Raw genomic sequence first — 13,878 nt, forward strand, 5'->3', positions numbered from 1 at the left:
TTTTCCCTATGGGGTTGGGCTGTTACCACCTCAGCAACTTGTCTAACTTCTTAGTGGTTTATTGTTGTTCAAGAACCATGGGTTGCATACTTGGATGTGCAGGCTACAAAACTGAATGGGACAGATGAGCTGAGAGCCCAGTGCAGGGATTCCCAACCATCAGCAAGCATCAGAATCACCCTTTGGGCTCCTTCAGATGCTGGGCGCTGCCCCTAGTGTCTGAGGCGGGGCCCAAGAATCTGCATTTCTAACAGGTTCCTAGGTGATGAGGATGGTGATGCTTATCCAGGGAGTACACTGTGGGAACCACTGGTCTATAAGGGTAGGAAGGTATAATTTTAATAAGTGTGGGCACTTCTCAGAAGGAGAACTGAAAAGGCTCCACAAGAGCACTGAGAAGGGGGAAATACTTGGTCCTGCCTTCAGAGGTGAAATGGGCAGGGAGAGGATGTTCCAGGGAGGTACCCACAGCTTGGTATGTCTGAGCACTGCTGCAAGACAAAGGAGAGGTGAGAGCAGGTGCAGAGAAGTCCAGAGAGGTGGGCAGAGCTTTGCCAGAATGAACCCTCTTGAAGGCAACAGAGCCTAAGAGGGGGGCAGAGATGGAGAAGCAGAAGCAAACAGTGGTCACCATTTGCCTTTTGCAGCCTGGAAACCTCACCCTCCTCCCTATAAAAACCTTCCCTCCAGAAAGAACGACAAATGCCCGGACGCCAAAGTGTAAATGACTGCAAACTATTTTCACCTAGCCTACACTGAAACTCCACACTCCTTTCCACCCCAGCAATCCTGGAGAGGGATTTTTTTTTTTTTTTTGAGGTATAGCTGACTTACAACGTTGTATTAGTTTCAGGTGTACAGCAGAGTGATTCGGATCATGTACTAAGTATTGACAGGGGAGATATATATATTCAGTTATATATATTCTTTTTCAGATTCTTTTCCCTTTCAGGTTGTTACAGAACATTGAGTAAAGTTCTCTGTGTTATACAGTAGGTCCCTACTGGTTACCTATTTTAGATATAGTAGTAGGTATATGTCAACCCCAAACTCCTAATTTATCACCCCCCTTTCACCTTTGATAATGGTAATTCGTCTTTGAAATCTGTGTCTGTTTCTGCTTTGTAAATAAGTACATTTATATCATTTTTTTAAGATTCCACATATAAGTGACATCACGTGATATTTGTCTTTTTCTGTCTGACTTACTTCACTTAGTATGATAATTTTTAGGAGGTCCCCTTGTGGCTCAGTGGAAACGAATCTGAATAGTATCCATGAGGATGCAGTTTCAATCCCTGGCCTCACTCAGTGGTTAAGGATCCAGTGTTGCTGTGAGCTGTGGTATAGGTCACAGACACAGCTTGTATCTCATGTTGCTGTGGCTTTGGCACAGGCCTGCAGCTACAGCTCCGATTCAATCCTAGCTTGGGAACTTCCATATGCCATGGGTGAGGCTCTAAAAGACAAAAAAAGAAAAAAAAGAAAAAAGAAAGAAACAATTTCTAGGTCCATCCATGTTGCTGCAAATGGCAATATTTCACTCCTTTTTATGGCTGAGTAATATTCCATTGTATACATGTACCACATCTTCCTTATCCATTCATCTGCTGATGAACATTTAGGTTGCTCCCATGTCTTGGCTGTTGTTCTAGAACTGCAATGAACACTGAGATGCATGTATCTTTTTGAATTATAACTTTCTCCAGATATATGCCCAGGAATGAGATTGCAGGATCATATGGTAACTACATTTTTAGTTTTTTAAGGAACCTCCATACTGTTTTCCACAGTGGCTGTACCAATATACATTCCCACCAATAGCGTAGGAGAGTTCCTTTTTCTCCACAGCTGGAGAAGGATTAACAGAGAAGGAGGAGCCCTCTAGATACACCACAGTGGAGGGGAAGGACTTCCCAAAGACTAGCAGAGAGCTGAATTGGCGGCCCCAGTCTTGCAGCTCACCTCTTCTCACCCCAAGACTGCACCATGGGCATCAGTGCCATGGCTAAACCAGAAGTCATGCCAAAGAATAGATTGGGAGGGCTTTACCCAGTGCCTGCCTCATCCTTCTCAAGCTGACCCAAACAAAAATTGAAATGATAAAGAGAAAACTTTGATGTGAGGTATGAATTAGAGCATCTTTAGGAAATATTTGATCTATAACATAAAATCCAAGGGAGAAGAAGGGGCCTGCTGTGGCAAGCCAGCTTTAAGCTTTGTAGATAATAAGTAACCTTGACCTTTGAGCCCTTGCTCCCTGCTCTGCCTCTGATTCACTTGTAATATTAAGAAAGAAAAGGCTTCAGAGTTCCCTGGTGGTCTAGTGATGAAAGATTCAACATTGTCACTGCTGTGGCTGGGGTTTGATCCTGGGCCCAGAAACTTCCACATGCCCTGGGTGCAGCCAAAAAAAGAAAAGAAAGAAAAAGCTTCAATGCCCGTTTGGTTCCATGGCCTGTTTGTTTATAATAAAATCATAAGACATCATCCATCAATCATTAACCCACACCCCTACTAGCCTCCTTTCCTTCTGGGCAGGATCTTGGGCTTTATGGCCATGCCTCTCCACCTGAGTGGCAGGAAAACAGGCAGAGTCAGCAGAATGGGGCCTTCTGCTCAAGGGGCAGGAATCCAGCCAAGGCAGATGCTATGGGAAGCCAGAGGAACCACTAGTTCTTTCTGAGTCTTTCCATTACATACATATATAATACACAAGCTCTATGCTGCAGCAGGGCCTCTGAGTGCTCTGTGTCTGCCCTTTGGAATGCCATTCCCCAGTTTGGCTCGTGGTGGGCTCAGTCCCATCCTTTAAGTCTCAATTTTAATGGCGCCTCCTCCGAGAAGCCTGCCATCACCACCTGGACCATAGTGGTCCCTCCATTTTTCTCCATCATAGCCCTTGCTTATGTCCTTCATAGCAGTGATTGCAGACTGTAATTATTTTACTTATGTATTGCTTTGTGTATTTATAATTTCTTATCAGTCTTTCCCTCTGGAATGTCAGTTCCATGAGAACAGAGATCAGATCTGTTGTGTACTCCATCGACTCTTCAACACTTAATACAGTGCCTGGTCCATGGCAGGCACATGTGTCCAAGAAATGAATGAATTAACTTCAAAATTAAATAGCACTCCAAGAAGGGTATTTGGCAATTGTCTCCTTTATTCAACCTAAACTGATTTTCTTAAACTGCAAATCGAATCTATTTAATTAAGGTATATTCAAATGTGATATAAAATCTGTGAGCATTTTCATATAAATTTACAGGCCTAGACTAGGCACATTTTTACTAGAGGCAGATCCCCTTATAAAACAAATCCAGGGTACTGAACAAGTTTTTATTATACAAAAATTCTGACTATTGGTTGGGAAAAGGGTGTGTCAACATCTAGAATGTGTAAACCTTGCCACTATAGTAAACTGTTGGGACAAGTTTTGATCTGTGTTTTGGTAGCCAATCCAAAGAGGCAGGCCCTGGAGACAGTGGCCCAGGACCAGTTGCCCAAGCAGCTGCTTGCCAGAGTATTCACTCAGACACTGAAGGGTTGCCCCAAGAGTGTGGCTACCACAAACATCAAGCCCCAAAGACAAACCTCAAAATCAGATACTAATGAATGAACTTTTTGGGGGTCTAGACTCACCAGATATAGTCCAAGTTATAAACAATATTTATCTTCATTAAACATTTTTTTTTTTTGTATAGCACTGGGAACTATATCCAATTTCTTGGGATAGAACATGATAGAAGATAATATGAGAAAAAGAACATATATATATATATATATATATATATATATGTGTGTGTGTGTGTGTGTGTATGGCTGGGTCACTTTGCTGTACAGCAGAAATCAGCACAACAATGTAAATCGACTATACTTTAATAAAAAAAATTGTTAAAAAATTTTTTTTAGTTGCACCCATGGCATGCAGAACTTCTCTGGCCAGGGATCAAACCCACGCCACAGCAGTGGCCCAAGCCATAGCAGTGACAATGCTGAATCCTTAACCCTCTAGGCCACCAGAGAACTCTATATTTTTGCTGTTCTTAAGCATATAGTGTACAGTTGGTGAGAAGGAGATCAGGGAGAAACAGTAATCAAACTATACCAGTAATTACATAATCCTTGTCTTGTAAGGAGCTCTATATGATTTTATTATTATAATATATGCTGTAACATATATGTAGTAAATGTATAAATCTAAGAAATTACTCAACCCATAAAGTTTTTTTACTCACCTCTATACCATGCCTGCAAACGGATTATAAAATAATAAAATTATCCTTCCTTACTTGCGTAAAATTGCGGCAGTGGGTCTGTAAATTCATATGCGCAGAGTAAATACACTCATGCTGGAGAGAAATAAAAGGACTCATAGGTAAAAAAACTTGAGGACATTTAACCACTCATGATATGTGGACCTTATTTGGACCCTGATTCAAGCAAACTGTTACATAAACTTACGAGACTATAGCAGAGGGAACTATATTCAATATCTCATAATAACCTATAATAGAAAAGAAACTGAAAAAGAATCTATCTTAGATAGAGATATAATGAATTGATTTGCTATAAACCTGAAACTGTAAATCAGCTAATCAACTATACTTCAATTTTTTTTTTTTTTTTTGTCTTTTTGTCTTTTTTGTTGTTGTTGTTGTTGCTATTTCTTGGGCCGCTCCCGCGGCATATGGAGGTTCCCAGGCTAGGGGTTGAATAGGAGCTGTAGCCACCGGCCTCCGCCAGAGCCACAGCAACACGGGATCCGAGCCGCGTCTGCAACCTACACCACAGCTCACGGCAACGGTGGATCCTTAACCCACTGAGCAAGGGCAGGGACCGAACCCTCAACCTCATGGTTCCTAGTCGGATTCGTTAACCACTGCGCCATGACGGGAACTCCTTCAATTTTTAAAATAGGAAAAAAACCAAAAAAATTTATGCGACAACTGGGGAAAACTGAACATGCACTGGATATTCGATGATGCTAAGAAATCATTGTTAACAGTTTTGAGATGTGAAGATGATACTGTGGTTATTTTTAAAGCGAAATTTTGAATTCTGACTGAATTGGATAATATTAAGGGATTATTAACTTTTTAAGTGTGGCAGTGGTACTGTGGGGTTTTTTTTTTTTTTTTTTTTTTTTTAAGAGCACTTATGTTTTAGAGACATACTGAAACATGTATAGATGCAATACATTTGGATTTGTTTCAAAGTGACCCAGGGACAGGGGAAGACATGAGGCTGGGCTGGCTATGGATTGCCACTTGTCAAAGCTGGGGGATGTGGGGCTCCTTTGGCTCTTCTCTCTATGGTGGCATGTGTTTGACGTTTTCTTTGACAAAATCCTGGCCTGTGAGTAATGCAAGCCTTGTACCCTGGGCCTCAATAATGCCCAGTTGGAAAGCATGAGAGGCATTTCAAGCTGTGCCGTGTTAATCTCTTGTTACAATTCAAAACAGAAATTTGGTCCACTTCTGTTTGGCCCAAAACAGAAAGAGACATGAACTGGAAATAAATAATGGCTTTGGTTTTAGTTGGAAAAACACACTGGGAGATACACATGATCTCCTTTATCATGATCATGGGAGGAATCCAATCCACAGAAGAGGCAAAGTCACAATCCAGGAAAAAAAAGTCACATTTTGACCTTAGCTGGAAACACATGATTCTTTTGGAAAAGTCAGTCCCAGGAGAGGTTTTCTGACAGCAGAGCTCTTGGCATGTGTGAAAGCTGAGAGTGGGTTGAAAAACTGCATCCTGGGCTGTAGCTGCCAGCAAAAAGGCAGTGTTAGAGCAGCAACAAGTCTCACGTTGCCCACATGGAAGCTGGGGGGCAGAAAGGAGGAGCGTGCTGCCAAGCCCTGGGACTCAGTGTCCTGGTACCCACCCACGTGGCACCTCTCTTTTTCACTCATAAGCCACAGAGACAGGAGGCTGTTCTGACAATGTCTCCAGCTGTGCAGAAAGGGGACACCACCATCACATACTGGCAGAGGGTCCTGGGAATCGCAGTGAAGCCCCATACCTGGCAAATGGTCTCCCAGGCTACAGACCAGCAACCAGATTTCTGTCTCAGTGAATGGTCCCAGACAGAACAAAATCTCATGCAGGTATACGAAAAAGCCAGGAGAGTAAATGCTGAACTTGAGCAAGTGACCTTATTTTTCTTTTTTTGTTGATAGGAAAAAAAATGATGTGGGGGAATAGAGAGCCGAAGGGGATTAAAGTAGGTGCTCACTTCCCTGGAGAGAACAAGCACACACCGGCAGGAGAATCCAGCTCAGCAAACCTGTGAGGGCCTGCTCTGCGCCAGGCAGCATCGGGAGGCAGGGATGAATGAGGCATAATCCTTGCCCTCAAAGAGATCATGGGAGACGGAAGTTACGGGTGTGCACAAAACCTCCTGGGTAAATACACAGTAAATACAGGGCACGGAAGTCCTGTGACTCAGGCAAGGTAACTGTTACTAAGCCAAAATCTGCCTTTGGACAAAGCACTGATCTCAATTTTTTGTCTACTAAATGGGGCAGTTCTTGCCTTGCTGACCCCATAGAGCTGTAGAACTGTAAGGACCAAAACTATCATCATCATCATCATGAGGAGGAGGAGAAGGAAGAGGACTAGAAAAGGCTTTCTAAACCCTGCTGCCCTAAGGGGCTTGGGACGAGTGCCCCCTGTGGTTGGCAGCCAAGCCCTGCGGCGGGTTCCTGATGCCCTGGGCTCTCCTGCCAGCCCTGGTGGGGGAGCAGGGGTGCCTGCTTTGTTCCCATAGCTGGTTCTCCCCACTGGGCACCTGTCACTGCCCAGGAGCTGCCTTGGCCTGAGCAGTTCCTTCCAACTCGTTCCTACTCGCCTGATACCGAGATGACGGTGCCTAGTGCTAGTTAATCTCAATAAAGCTCAGAGCTTGAGGGCCAAAAGGGACTTTCTTCCAGAACAGAGTGTCCAACCCTCCCGTATGTGCCAGGGGCCAAGGGGACTCAGGCAGGGAATGTGACCCACGTGAGGTCACTCTTGAAGGTGGGGGTGCAATGGCGGGTGCCGGAATCCGGTTCTCTGGACTCTTTGGGTCCAATACAGCTGCTTCCCTTTCCTAAAAAGGTTTTGCCACCACTGACTCTGTTGCCACCACTGAGTCTTTCTTGCTCCCAAATACCTAATCTGGCCACCTTCCAAGAAAAAGTATTTCGGGCAGAAGAAAAATTCCTCCTGATAAACCTCTTCCCAAGCTCTCTGTTCTTTGTGGGCTTTTGCTCTTTGGGGAAAATGTCTACTTAAATGCCTGTTATGCGTGCGACCCTACTCACACCCTGGCTTCACAGAGATGAAAATGGGATGTCCCAGTCCCCTCTTCATGACACCTTCATGGGAACCCCTGCTCTGGGGAAAGACAGTTCTTCTTACTCAGTTCCCTTTAGCTGTGTGTGCAAGGGGGAAATCTCATTGCCCCGTCTCTTTGCTTCCTGCGTTTTTCCATTCATGCCTGTCTGGCAGCTTCTGCCACCTTGGCTGTGGGCCCAGATGGTGCTGCGAGCAGAGGAAAGGCTGCAGCCTCAGTCTGGAAGGCTTGCCACCTGGTAAGCCTGCGTTTCTTCCTGACCCTCAGGGTTTACATGATACCTCTTGGTTGCTTCACCTCTGCTCCCTGCTGTCTCTAAGGAATTCAGTTCTGCCCAGAGCTGAGTAACTGCCCTGCTCCAGTTTGCCCCTGGAGTGACTGCCTTGGTGTCCTCTAGCCTCCCTCTCCCCCAGGCAGCATCTTGGTGTAGCTGAGTTAGTTGCCTGGAGTCCAAGGCTTTGAGGCTGTGGAAATAAAGATGACATAGTTCAGGGGAATTCTGACATGTGAGAGCAGAGAAAACTGGTGTCCAGTGGGAGGGTGGACTGCAGAATCTGAAATCCCTTCAAGCTCCACCATATGTGGAAAGGTACACCCGGAGGCTGACAGCCTGGGGAATGAGAGGGTTCTTCAGGGTGTGTGTCCAGACCTAGGACCAATGCCTTGAAGCGTTTTAAAAGGATGGTGGGCACCAAGTTTTGCTTCTGACTCTCCCCAGTCTTGGGTGAGGTCCCCCAGTTAGAGAACAGGGTGTAGGGGATGGGGATTCTGTGGGGTGGTGCGCGCGCGCGCGCGCACACACACACACACTTACTCCTGTGAAAAGGTACTGTGGCCTGTGGAAGGGTGCCCGGAAGAAGTGGTGCCCCTTCTCCTCTGCTCCGGTTATTGCCTTTCCTTGTGCTGAAATACTGATGAATGAACTCCAGGGGGCAAACCCTGGCTACAAAAACTCCTGGAAAGCCCACAGGACCCCATGGTTCTACTCTAACGAGCCATGACAGGCCTATGATTTGCTTTTCTGGAGAAACCTCAGCTTGAAAATCCAATTAATTACCACAGGAGATAATCTTTTAAACATAGATTTACATTCTTGAAAGTCTTTTCCCTGTGAGAGTAAGAAAGTTTATCTGAACATGGGATTCAATTGTTTGTTTTCATTTCCAGAGAAAGGACTGTTACCTGGTAGTTAGCAAGAAGCCTGAGCCCTAGAAGATTTGTTTTTTAAAGTCTGTTCCTCCTCACTGTCAGTTTGTCAATTATATTGTAATAATTAATTTGTCATATTGTCATACTTATTTCCCAGTATAAACACTGCATGGACCTCCGTGATTCTGGAGCTATAATCACTTGATGTTTTCAAGCATCCCTGTCAGGTTGGGGTCTATACTGATCCCAGATGTGCGTATTCAGAGTCGATGTCCTTTGGGGGGTGGGGGGATGTGCTTGGGTTGTGGGATGGAAATCCTGTGAAATTGGATTGTGATGATCATTATACAACTACAGATGTGATAAATTCATTGAATAATAATAAAAATAATTTAGAAATAAATAATAAAAATGAAAAAATGAAAAACAAAAACAAAAACAGAGTCAATGTCCTCAGAGTTTCCTACCAGGAAGATCATATCTGTAAACCACCAGACCTACCCGGAGCCGTCATCAAGTCAGACACCAATTTTTCCAGTGTGGGACATCCCAGTGGATTCATTAAATTCTTCCCCATTACAAGAGGGAAGCAGAAAGTGGTAAGATAAGGATAGGAGAGGAAGAGATACAAACTATCAGGTATAAAATAAGCTACAAAGATGTACTGTACAACATCAGAACATAGCCTATCTTTTATAGTAACTATAAATGGAGGATAACTTTAAAAAGTGTGCATCACTGTGTTGTACACTTTTAACTTCTATACGTATAGCAACTATACATCAGTAACAAAGTACCGAAAGACGGGAGTTTCCATTGTGGCTCAGTAGAAATGAATCTGAGTAGTATCCATGCGGACCCAGGTTCGATCCCTGGCCTCACTCAGCAAGTTGGGGACCCAGTGTTGCGGAGAGCTGTGGTGTAAGTTGCAGACACGGCTTGGATCTGTGGCTGTGGAGTAGGCTAGTGGCTATAGCTCTGACTGGACCCCTAGCCTGGGAACCTCCACAGGCCATGGGTAAGGCCCTAAAAATAAAATGTAAAATAAAATAAAATAGTACCAAAAGAAAAAGAGTCATAGGTTTGAAACTGAACTTGAATGAAATTTTAAAAAGTTTCCTTAGCCTCTAAAAAACAAAAAATTGAAAAATTGAAAAAATTTTCCCCACTAGGATGCAAGCTTGGGTGTGGTCAACCTGGCAGACCTGAGACCCGGAGCAATTCCTGCTTAGAGCAGATGTTCACTAACAGGTCCAAAATTGCTGAGAGTCATGAGGTCTTTACATGGAGTAGACAGGACTGGATCAAAATAAGAATGATATACAAAATAAAACAGAGTCCCTACTATGGGACCACTCTGGTCCCTCTCTCCCCACATCATTTCAAAGCAAATGATCTGGAGGCGCATTTGCATGACCTGATTTTATTTATTTATTTATTATTGTCTTTTTAGGGCTGCAACCAGGGCACATGTATGTTCCCAGGCTAGGGGTTGAATTGGAGCTATAGCCACCAGCCTACACAGCCACAGCAATGCCGGATCCAAGCCACATCTTCAACCTACACCACAGCTCACAGCAATACCGGATCCTTAACCAGGCCAGGGATCAAACCTGCGTCCTCATGGATCCTAGTCAGATTCATTTCCACTGAGCCATGACGGGAACTCCAACATGGACTTGATTTTATAGACTGAGATCTCTGGGCCTTCAAGAATAAACCTCTGGGGATTAAGAAAATAATAGCAAAGGAGTAATTGTACTACACACAGAATTAGAAGGTGAGGAAAAAACTTGAGTGGCAAACTAAGTCAGGGACTTGAATTTCTCCCTCCAGGTCCCAATGGGGAGAAGAGCTGGTCCAAGAGCTACCCATCATGTGGGGGCCTGCTACAGTCCCCAATAGACCTGCATGGTGACATCCTCCAGTACAACGCCAGCCTTGTACCCCTTGCCTTCCAAGGCTACAATGAGACTGCCAACCAGCAGTTTGTCCTGACCAACAACGGCCATTCAGGTGAGGGAGAGACTTCTGAGACCTGCAGGGGTACCTAAGCTTCCCTCAGCTTCCTGGCCTTTTCTGTGTGGGGCAGGGTGCGGTGGGGTTGGGGTTGGGGCGAGGTGGTGGTAGAGCAGGGCTCTTTTGAGGCACCCAGGAGGTGGGGCAGAGGGAAGCCCTTGAAGTATGTGTGGACTGCTGCCTCCAGGAGGCACCGCACATCCCGGAATTCAGCCGGTTATACTGGGGCAGCACCTCTCAGAAGCAGCACATCTCTTGGGATGGAGAGGAGACAGGCCCAAGTGCCTTGGTCCATTGGCTATGGCGTGGGAGTGAATCCTGGGACATCATGAATGACTTAAAGGGGAACGCAGTTCACTGAGAAGCTTGCCCAGGCCTTGGAGGCAGACCCATCTGAATTTGAACCCTGGCTTGATTACTTGTGAGTCATGAGATTCTGGATAAGAACTTTAATCCCCTTGAGGTTTCATCTGGAAAATGGGCATATTGATTGGTACCGTGAAGACTGGAGATTATGTATGTTGAGATCCAGAAAAGAGTAGATGGTTCATAAATAGCAATTATTATTGCTGTTGTTGTTACGTAATTCTGCAGCCTGGCAGATTCTTCATTACAGGTTCTATCTTCATCCATGGATACGTAAACCTCCATCCATTGGTCTAGTATTAGTTCTTGCCATCTCTCTCCAAGGGGAACCAGGAAGGTGCTGGTGCCTTTGGAGTTGGTTTTAGTGAAAGGGGGACATTCTGGGGCAAAAAGCCCAGGTTTCTGACATGCAGGCTGTGTCTCTCTGGTCCCCACCTCACTGCATTCACCTGCCCCGTCTCAACCCTGGGCAGCTGATGCCTACCTGACTGCTCTCAGGCAGCGCTCAGCTGGCCAGGGCTCTGAAGACCGCCCCTCCACCCCCTGCAGTGAAGCTGAAACTGTTCGAGGACATGCACATCCAGGGCCTGGGGCACCGCTACAATGCCTCACAGCTGCACCTTCACTGGGGGGACCAGAATGAACCCCACGGCTCCGAGCACACTATCGGTGGGAAGCACTTTGCCGCTGAGGTGAGTGGGGTGCCGCTGGGCTGCCAAGTGTTTTCCAGTGGTGGGTGATCTGGCGTCTTTTCACTTGGCTAGTGTGCAGATAAGATCAGAGCATTGGGGAAGAGGGTGCCTTCATGCTCTTTACACACCAGCCCAGCCCTGCCAGTGGCAGGGGGAGGTAGAGCCACTCCAGCCACATTGCAGCTCATCTGTGATGCCCTGGTCCCCTTCCTTTCCTGAACTTGCTGAGTTTGTCTCTGTATCTTTTACTGAGTGATGCTGCTCAGAAAGCAGTGTGCCCAGGGTGGCACAGTGGGACACACACGCCCCTTTTCTAGACATCCCCCTCTGTTTGCACAGATTAGGATCTGGCTGACCCATCCCACTGCTGAATCATACTGGGCTAATTGCTCCGCCAACTCCTCAATCTTTCTTCACACTCCATGCTGTTTGCATTTCCCATCCCCTCTTTCTCTGTGCATGGGTCATGCTTGGAGCTTGGAGACCCAGATCTAGAGTCACTCCTCTACTTGGCCACAAATCAAGGGGTGACTGGCATTATAATGTGCAGGGCATCACGGCGATCAGAGACTCACTGAGGATAGCCTGGGACATGAGCACAGTGTTGTGTTATGTTGCCCGAGGGGCTTCCCAAATACCAAAGAAAACAGGAAGAAGAGCAGATCTTTGTTCCTGCACGACAAGTGTTCAATGTGGGGTGGAGGTTGGGTTGCTCTATGTCAGAGCTCCCATGGGACTGAACTTGGGCGTGTGGTTCTGAATGTTTACAGGGCAATAAATTCAAGGAGATAAATACTACTGATCAACCAGGGAAGCTCATGGCAAACAATGACATGACCATTCTCCTCTGTTCTTAAATACTGAACTGCTTAACATCTCAGGCTAATCAGAGGTTGAGTTATAGGTGTAGGGGAGGGATGATAATTCTGGCCCAACAGGATGGCACTACTGGAGGTGGACATATTTCTGACGAGGTCCCTCTCTGAGCCTCCAGGACTGTAACTTCTCTACCCTCACTGCAATGAAGAGGCCTTTATTTTCCCATGGGGAGTAAAGGAGTTAGGGTGCAGGCTGAGAGGGTTTGGGCATTTAAAGATATTTCTAGTTATTGTACTTTCTGCTAGGAAGCCACATCATCAGACCAGGAGCTTGGTGAAGATGGACCATAAATGCCAATAAAAGAGAAAAAACATGGAGTTCCCATCGTGGCTCAGCAGAAACGAATCTGACTAGCATCCATGAGGATGCAGGTTTGACCCCTGGCCTCGCTCAGTGGGTTAAAGATCCAGCATTGCCATGAGCTGTGGTATAGGTCACGGATGGGGCTCAGATCCCACACTGCGGTGGCTGTGCCGTAGGCCAGCAGCTATAGCTCCAATTTGACCCCTGGCCTGGGAACCTCCATGTACCACAGGTGTGGCCCAAAAAAGACAAAAAAAAAAAAAAGAGAGAGAGAGAGAGAGAGAGAGAAAACATCAAAGTGACCCTAAAATGGCAGATTTCCAATGGAGGGTCCTTCAAAGTGTAGCAGTTGTGGATTAGTCTATATAAGACTCTCTTAATCTTCTCAGCAGGGAATTCCCTCCAGTTTGTATTAGTCTTCACCTCCTTTTAATTTTATCTGAACACTGAGTAAAGTACTAAAACAGAACACAAGCTCAAAGGTCAGCTGTAAAAAGAAATCAGAATCTAGGACGTTCAGGGCTTTACCCACACAGCGTTCTGTGCCATTTCCCAAAGGCATGCCAGGTCAAGATGGTGTGGGGCAAGGGACAGGCTAAGGCCTTTGAGGGGAAAGGTGATAAAGTAGAAGCCTAATAGAGGACCATTTAAAAGAAAAAGTAATTTGATATAATTTTTTTTAATTAGAAAGGGCCACTTGAAAAGAGGAGAACATGTAATTAACACATATTCATTAAAATGTATTTGAGTTCTACTTATAACCACGTAAGATGAAAAAAGCGATTAACAAGGAAAAAAAAAAGAGATAAAATTTCATTGTGTCATAGTCTCAAGAGGCAAAGAATCCGCAAAAATACATGTGATTCTATATGTATAGATCATCTACTAATTTAGGTTTTTTGGAGGACAGGTGACACTGCCTTTATAATTAAAAACCTGATTAAACATTGCCAGAGTTTCTCGTAACAATGTCTTCATGCTTACCTAGATTTTTAAAAAATTTTTTGAAAACTTTTTTAAAGAGCATTTTAGGTTCTCAGTAAAACTGAGAGGAAGATACAGATTTCCCATATACCCTCTGCCCCCACACATGCATGGTCTCCCTCATTAGTATCACCACTC

General features: G+C 45.2%; 2 protein-coding genes across 10 annotated transcripts in view; one reads left to right on the plus strand and one right to left on the minus strand.

Annotated features, from left to right (window-relative positions):
• APH1B (aph-1 homolog B, gamma-secretase subunit) overlaps positions 1-13,878 on the minus strand; it is a 213,727-nt gene that overhangs the window by 128,025 nt on the left and 71,824 nt on the right. The window lies entirely within an intron of this gene.
• The window catches only part of CA12 (carbonic anhydrase 12), a 61,521-nt gene that overhangs the window by 28,389 nt on the left and 19,254 nt on the right, over positions 1-13,878 (plus strand). For 3 of the 4 annotated variants that reach the window (XM_084967638.1, XM_021094163.2, XM_021094165.2), the window contains 2 exons: positions 10,334-10,513; positions 11,432-11,574. The exons of the other annotated variant lie outside the window; for it this stretch is intronic. In XM_084967638.1, the coding sequence (XP_084823764.1) occupies positions 10,334-10,513; positions 11,432-11,574 (323 nt within the window). The remainder of the gene's footprint in view (positions 1-10,333; positions 10,514-11,431; positions 11,575-13,878) is intronic. 4 annotated transcript variants of the gene reach the window in all.

The sequence above is a fragment of the Sus scrofa genome, chromosome 1 (assembly GCF_054392235.1).
Source record: "Sus scrofa isolate SSC_HxYL_T2T_F1_AM1 chromosome 1, Sscrofa_HxYL_maternal_Yorkshire_Landrace_v2.0, whole genome shotgun sequence".
NCBI lineage: Eukaryota > Metazoa > Chordata > Mammalia > Artiodactyla > Suidae > Sus > Sus scrofa.